This window comes from Physeter macrocephalus, chromosome 6 (assembly GCF_002837175.3).
Source record: "Physeter macrocephalus isolate SW-GA chromosome 6, ASM283717v5, whole genome shotgun sequence".
NCBI classification, from domain to species: domain Eukaryota; kingdom Metazoa; phylum Chordata; class Mammalia; order Artiodactyla; family Physeteridae; genus Physeter; species Physeter macrocephalus.
The window spans coordinates 27,363,253-27,371,015 of NC_041219.1; the positions used below are offsets into that span (position 1 = coordinate 27,363,253).

The 7,763-nt window shown below is 38.2% G+C and overlaps 1 protein-coding gene across 1 annotated transcript; it reads right to left on the reverse strand.

The window, feature by feature from the left end:
* Window positions 1–1,236: 1,236 nt before the first annotated feature.
* UBE2N (ubiquitin conjugating enzyme E2 N) lies at window positions 1,237–6,587 on the reverse strand. The gene is made up of 4 exons (XM_028490437.2): window positions 6,582–6,587; window positions 3,150–3,396; window positions 2,816–2,956; window positions 1,237–1,974 (listed from the first exon to the last, which is right to left on the reverse strand). Exons 1-4 carry the CDS (start codon window positions 6,585–6,587, stop codon window positions 1,934–1,936), a joined length of 435 nt encoding a protein of 144 aa, XP_028346238.2. The 3' UTR covers window positions 1,237–1,933.
* Between the last annotated feature and the right edge of the window lie 1,176 nt (window positions 6,588–7,763).

The following is a 7,763-nucleotide window of genomic DNA, read 5'->3' on the forward strand; positions in this document are numbered from 1 at the left end:
ATTTAACTGCTTGAAGTGTTCACTCATTTTGGCCCCAGAATGAGATTCAGTTTCCTTAGTGGCAAGACAACTTCTAAACAGCTCAAGAATTGTTATAAATGACAACTGCTGTTAAGTCTTTAAATTTACGATATTAGGGTTATGAACAATTTCATTCTGAATTAAACTAGCATTTGTTTCCAAGCAATGCATTTATTTGGAAGGATACCAGTTACCAGTCATCAAAAACTTTTGTATGTTGAAAATGTAATTTTAATAGATAATTCTTCATCTTACATAGGAGCACAATAAAATACACCACATTCTGAAAAAACTCCAGAAGTTACGAGAATAAGAGGGGGGGGGAAATTCATATGGGCTACAATATCCATTACCTTAAACTGCAAGAGACAAAGGTTCCAACCCACAGGTTAACATTTACATACTTATGACTGACTACATTTATGTCTTAAAAATAACAAGAATCAGGAATTAGATATGGAAGGGTGGGAAAGAACAGTTTTGTGGGGGAGGAACTCTGTCAATGCAGAAAAAAGAGTTGATTATCAAATTAAAGAAAAGGAGCTCCCATAGCAAATATTAGAGGGATGACAGTAAGAATCATTAATTGAGGATATGATGCCCTCTAAGGGAGAAACCTTTCTGATGACACTTATGCAAGCTGACTGCTTGAGATTTGCTCAGCAGGTCTGTAAGAAAGACTCATAAATGGCCTGAGCAAACCCCAAGTGATTATCAGATTGGTGTTTCCTAATAACACACACCAGTGGTCACACATGAAGTTCTGAGACAAGAATTAAGAGCAAGGTCATAATGCAAATGCCAGACACAAATGTGGCACATGTGAAAGTCCCACATAAAGCCAGTCACGAGTGTGGCTGTGCTGTGACTCTCCTCTACAGTAATTTTCAAACATTGTGGCAAGACACCAATGATCATCTAACTAATCAGACAACACAAACACATTTATTTCAAATTTCTAGGAGGTAAAAAATGTCACATACTGATGCTTTAGGCATGCTCAGGGCCAGCTTATAAATACTCCATTCAGTGATATATCTTAACACAAATTTTGCATTAGTGAAAAGAAACTGGCAAAATCTACCTCTCGCCATTCAATTTGTCAGACGTTGAAGACCAAAAGAGAATGTTCCATCAGTTTTAATTTTTAAATACGATTGTCACATTGGGAAAAATGAAATAAACACAGTAAAATAAACTGTACAAAGGCAAAGTAGAATAACAAAAAATATTTTACTAAAACATAAGATTTACAGAAGTTTCCAGACAAGCCATACAAAATGGTCACAAGCTTTTTCTTGAAGGGAGGATTCTACACTTGACAGCAAAGTCACAATGTTATTAGTGAGGGCTGTGATGTTTGTTTAATGTTCCCATTTTGGTTCAAACAATCAAGCTTGTCCATCTACAGTGTCTAAATAAAGTTAGACTTGGCTAGAGAGCATATTCTAAAGAACTGGTTAGCTGCTTTTAACCAATGCAATTAGATCACCATAAAAAGGGGGAAAGGAGCCCATAAAATTAAAATAAAACTACCTTCCCCCCACCACCAAAAAAAAATAATAATAAAGAAAAACACCCACACCCCTGCAGCTAACCCTGACAACTACCTTCATTCACAGTGCTTTATACTCAAACCATGATGGGGAAATGAATAAAAGCAGAGAAGGGCCACTGCTTTTAAACGTTTCGCAACAATCCAGATGACACTTCTAGCCTCTGCTCATGCTTTACAACAGTGAATCAGGACAAGACATAGATTTGCTAATGTGCATTTAATCACCAAAGGACTGAAGATGTCTGGGCTTTTATTCTGTAATGTTTCTAAGACTGTGTCCATTAAATGCAAACAAAAAAGGAAGAAGTCTTGGCAGAACAGGAGAAGTGATGCACACTTGATGATCGGATCGATTTAAATATTATTCATGGCATATAGCCTAGTCCATGCTCTAGCTGTAGACAAAAACAAACACGCAATTATTACTTTACTTACTTCAATATGTTCCTTTCCAAACTCTATAAAAAGTAAGCAAACGGTATTAATTTAATTATGGAAACAGCATGCTGTAATCCCTTAAATTCATGCCATTTTCTATAAGCTGGATCAGGGCAGAAAGATTGTCTATATGTCTAATTACCAAAACACTACAATAGAATTTTAAAGTTCTACAAAATTCAACAGGATGAAAAGAGCTGTCTTCTTTTGTCTTCTTCATTTCTAGACATATAATATTCCTCATTAATTATGTTAAAATCTGTAGCAAACTCCCTAACTATAAACTGACACATAGTTTAGTTTAATCAAACAGATTCCAAAAACAGCTCAAAGAAGCTTAAAGGTCTTCCATTATCTTTAAGTATTGCTAGATGAATGGCAGGCACTCAGGTATTTGTTAAGTCATGTGTAGTTATGCAAGAGTCCAAGATCTCCCAATTACAGGTCCTCTTTAAATTTGGGAGTCATGTAGCAGGCTATAAGATGGCGTTTGAACATCTTTTGTTAAGAGGTTATTTACATACTGTAAGAAAGATCTGATTTTTTTCCTTTTAATGTATTTTTTCTTCTTCTTGTTAAGACTCTAAACGATGTTTTTAAAACGGTGGTACAGGGGAATTCCCTGGCGGTCTCGTGGTTAGGACTCGGTGCTCTCACTGCCCAGGAAATCTTAGGCCCAGGAACTAAGATCTGGCAAGCTGAGCACAGTGCAGCCCCCGCCCACCCCATCCCCCCCAAAAAAGGTACAGGTTGTTTTTTAAAGTGGAAGTGGTGTGAAGGAGAATGAATATTAAATACCTGTTTCTATGGCTTGGGCTTCATTGGTCTTCCACTGCTCCGCTACATCATTTGCTAATGGATCATCTGGATTGGGAGCACTTAACAAAGCCTGGATCGATAGCAGAACTGTGCGGATCTGCAGTGCTGGGGACCACTTATCTATGAAGGTAACAGGCCCAGAATGACCAAGCATGAAAAAAACAGCCACAGAACTGCTGCATTTCCCTCCTACAGAGTTCTGTGGTCTTTATATTATATAAGGTAAGATTACAATATTCAGATTATCAAAAGGGAATGCTTAAGAGAAAAAGGAGAAATCTTAATAGCATATAATGATAAAGATAACACTTACCTTTCAAAATATCTAAACATATTCTTCCCAACTTGTCTACATTAGGATGATAAATTTTGGTCATGAAACGTACTTTAGGGGCTGCCATTGGGTATTCTTCTGGAAGGAATAGTTCAAGTTTAAAAGTCCCTCCCTCAAAGGGGGAATCCTGAGGGCCAGCAATGACCACATGAAAATAACGGGCGTTGCTCTCATCTGGTTCTGCTTTAATGCCGGGAACTGGCTCTGCCAGCAAACGCTGGGTTTCCTACAACAGAAAAACATAACACATTTGTGAAACAAATATCATTTTGCTAAACACCAAAATAAAAGTTAGAAAATTTATCTCTTGGAATTGGACATAAAAGAACCTCTCCAATCCCCCAAATGGTTTTTATTTAGCTTAATAAAATACAAAGTTCAAAGGAAAAAACATAAATAATCACAATCAGCTGAAAGCAACTGCAAGCAAATACTGATATCATATACAATTCCAGCTACAAATGTCTACAAATATGTTGAGAATAAAATTAGACTAATGAAACTAATCTTATACTCAAGGGAAAGAGAAAAAAAAAAAAACACTAGAATTACTACATAGGTAAGGTAACTTGCTCTGTTTAAACTTTACCAAAACCAAGCTGTTTAAAAAGTAAAATTAGTTTTTAAAGCCATTGAAAATCTCCCCTCTGAAAAATATAATGGAACAAAATAAGTACAAGTGCCTAGGCACTTAAACAGGACTAGAGAAATATACACAACCACGCTGATTAGTCTCTAAAATTGACAACAACTCAAATGGACCCTTCCTGCTCCCTCAGCAATCATATCATTAGTTCTCTTTTCCATCTTTCTCCCTCTCTCCTAAATAACTAATATCCTTCCTCTTCTCTGTTCAAACCTCCAATATCTCCATCCACATCCTCACTTTTGGCTGATAACTCTGCTTTGTATTTCACGAGAAAATAGAAACCTCCTTAAGTTCCCACTGTAGCATTTGTATACCAACCCGCATGTGTGTGCCCATGTGCTCTGAGCCTTTTCTCCTGTTACTAAGGATGAAATGGCTGTCACTCTGGCTAAGACCAACCTCACCTCTAGATCTTATCTCCTTCTCACCTACTCATGGACATTGCTCTAGCATCACTTTCCTCTCTAGAATCATCAGTTTCCCCTCTTTATTGGATCTTTCCCCAGACTGTACAAACTTTCTGTAATTTCTCCCCCCAAAAAGGAGAAAATGACCGTGACCTGACTCTCCCCCACCAGCTACTGCCCCATTGCTTTGCTCCTCTTTCAAAGTTATCTATACTTGCATGTCTCCAATTTCTCTCCTCCTCTCCTATCTTGAACACAACTCTCCAATCAGGCTCTAGCCACCAACCTGCTTGGTGAGGTCATCAATGATTCCCACATGGTAAAATCAAATGGCTAACACTTAATCTTCATCTTAATTGACTTAAACACAACGTCTTACCCAGCTGGTCTGCCCTCTCCTTGGTCTGCAAGGCTTCATCCAGCTTCTTGCAGCCACACTCTCCTGGCTCTCTTCCTACTTGTATGGCAGCAGCTCCTTGCAGTTTCTTCCCACCTCCCCAATACTCCAATATTGAAGTGTGCCAGGGCTCTGTCCTAGTCTTCTACTCTGCCTACACACTTCCATAGTTATCTCATCCAGCCCAATGAATTTAAATACTCAATCCACTCCATATATGCTGAAGCCCCAAAAGCATATCCTGCACAGGTATCTCCCTGAATCACGCCTCTTCTATCCATAACTGTCTGCTCGACAGCTGTTCTTAAATGTCTAATATGCATCCCAAATTTAGCATGACCTTTCCCCACCCTCAACCTGCTCCTCCTCAAAGCCTTCCTCGTGTCAGTTAACCAGAAATCCATCCTTCCAACTGATCCACCTTTTCCTTCATACCCCACCCATCTAACCTGATAAGCAAATTTTGTTGGCTTGAACTTCAAAATCTACCCGGAATTGGACAGAAGTCTCATCACTCCACTGCTACACTTCTGATCCAAGCCACCACCAGCTCTCACCTGGCAGACTGCAACAGCCAACTAACTTGTTCTACCTGCTTCTGACCCTCAACCCCCATCTGTATTCCACAGAACTTTTAAAAATCAAAGTCCTTATAATGCCCCCCAAAAGAAGCTTTACATGATCCCCTCATTCCACCTATCTCTTAGCCATCTTCAGCTATGCTTCTGCCACCCTATCCCCCCTCCTCATCTGCTTTGTTCCAGCTAGACTAGCTTCTTTGTAGTTCTTCAACCTGCGAGGCATACTCCTCCCTCAGGTGCTTTGTGCTCTCTTTTCTTCCCCCAACTTTCTATAGAGCTCACCCACCCAGTTTCCAAGATCTCCATTCAAATGTGTTTTCTCAGTGAAGCCTCCATAATTGAATCTGCAAACCCCACTCCACCCTATCCCACACCCTCCCCCCTCTATCCCTGCTCCCCCCACACCAACTTTATCTCCAGGGCCTCCGAACATATTACATCTCACTTGTTTTGTTTGGCATGTAAGTAACACAGAAGGGGAGATTTGTGTTTATTTATTGCTATATCCTCAGCATTTGGAACAGTGCCTGGCACCATAGATGTTCAGTAAATATCTTACTGATTTATGAATCTATCAAATGTTACAAAGAATGAGGAATAAACGATCAGAAATTTCATCTTTAACGTTAATGTTATTCAAAGCAGGATGAGCACATCACAAGAAGAAGAATCCACTCAGGTGTGGGAAGAAATAATCTAATTTATATTTATAAATTATTTAGCCAGAAAAATGTTAATATTCAATATACAAACTGACAATAATAGTACATGTAGTTTTATATATTAGTAATGTATTTTCAACACTTTGAATACGTATGTGTAATCAAAAACATTTAGAACACTGCAGTAGTTAAACTTTTAGGTATGAAAATCAATGAATGAGAATATTGTATTCACACTGCCTTCACTTAAGAAAAATTATACACCTTACACTACTTCACTCTACAGCCTGCAGTGCATATACTAAAAAAAGATTTCTCTGTCAGCACGGTTATATATTGAAATAGTCACAAGATGCATATACAAAATCAAATCCTTTCCAAACATGTGTTAAACTCATTTAAAGTAATGATTTTAGTACTTTAATTCAAGACTAGTTTGTTTTGTTTTGTTTTAATCATGGCAATGCAAGGGCAAATCAAAAACTGAAATGCTATACACTACTTTCAGCAAAATATTCTTTAGATTCAAACAAAGTAAAACATCTTTGGAGCATTAAAAATCTCAAGAGGCAATAAAGAAGCCTCCCATCTTGGGAAGTCCTCCAACATGTAACTAGAACAAAAGAGAAAAAGTAAAGATATCAGGATGAACAGCAGGTGTGAAGGAATGAGAAAAGAAGTGGATGGTAAAATTCCTTGAATTTTGACTCCTCACCTCCATCCTCCTTTGGTTTTACCCCAGGTCTTCATATTTTTAGAAAGCCATAAAGACAGAGATTGGGGAAAAAAAGAGAAAGCTGGGGTCCAGGAGCCCCAAAACACCATTCCCTGGTTACACGAAATAGTAGCTCTATTCAAAGCTATAAAAAGCTTCCAGAAGGGCCTCCAAGATCACATCCCAAAATAGCTTCAAAATCACTCTCTGCAGACATTGTCAGAGGCAGAGAGGGCATTCTCCTCATCTTCAGTTCACCCTCAAAATCAGACAGTCTTTCTAAAGAACGTACATATTAAACATATCATGTGGCCTGAACAAGTATCAGATTTAATCGGAACACATTCTAGAATAAGCTCTTGGGTATGGAAAACTTTTTGAAATAGTTTTTATATGCTCTCAAGTCCTAACGGATTTTGATATAATGAATAGATGCATAATTATTCGACTACACAGCACTGATTTCCCAAACCCACAGCATAAATTACAGGAGGAAAAAAAGTATAAAATCCAAACCAAACGGAACAACTCTCTCCCACAGAAGTTGTCGATTTTTTTCCCTAAAAAGGCAAAAACTGGGTAGGAAATAAAATCCTTCCTGCTATTACTCTCACACATGGTTAACTGTGAAACACGTTCTAGTTTTATCCTATCCTTTGGTAGAAAGACAGTGAAGTATTCTTCAAGTCTACAAATAATGGGTTCAAATTACTAGTGCATTGCTTAACTACAGTTTTGAGCAAGTAATTTACATTGCTCTGAGCCTCAGCTTCCTCATCTATATAGTTAACATTACCTATCATGCAGAGGTGCTATGAAGAGCAAATGAGATAACACTGTAAACGGACTTGGCAAATGAAGTCACATAAGAAGGCCACAGTCACATTATAACCAACTCAAAAAGAATCTAGGGTAAGAACAAAGCACAGTAACAAGTCTCAAGATTTATTAAATAACAGTGTTTGTTTTTAAAGAAAACAATAACCTTTAGTTGCATTTTGTGATCCTATTTGTTTAAAAGCAATCCTGGGACTGAATCCCAGGTAGAACTTAGGTTAGGCCATGCAGAATAGAAAGTAATGTAGACTAGTTTAGAAAATTGGTTATAAAAAGTAGAAAAGGGGCTTCCCTGGTGGCGCAGTGGTTGCGCGTCCGCCTGCCGATGCAGGGGAACCGGGTTCG

Coding starts and splice junctions, on each gene's coding strand:
- UBE2N (XM_028490437.2), bottom strand. Junction 2,957..3,149: donor ATGTTTAGATATTTTGAAAG/GTAAGTGTTATC, acceptor TTACCTTCATAG/ATAAGTGGTCCCCAGCACTG. Junction 1,975..2,815: donor AGCCCAAGCCATAGAAACAG/GTATTTAATATT, acceptor TTTTGTCTACAG/CTAGAGCATGGACTAGGCTA.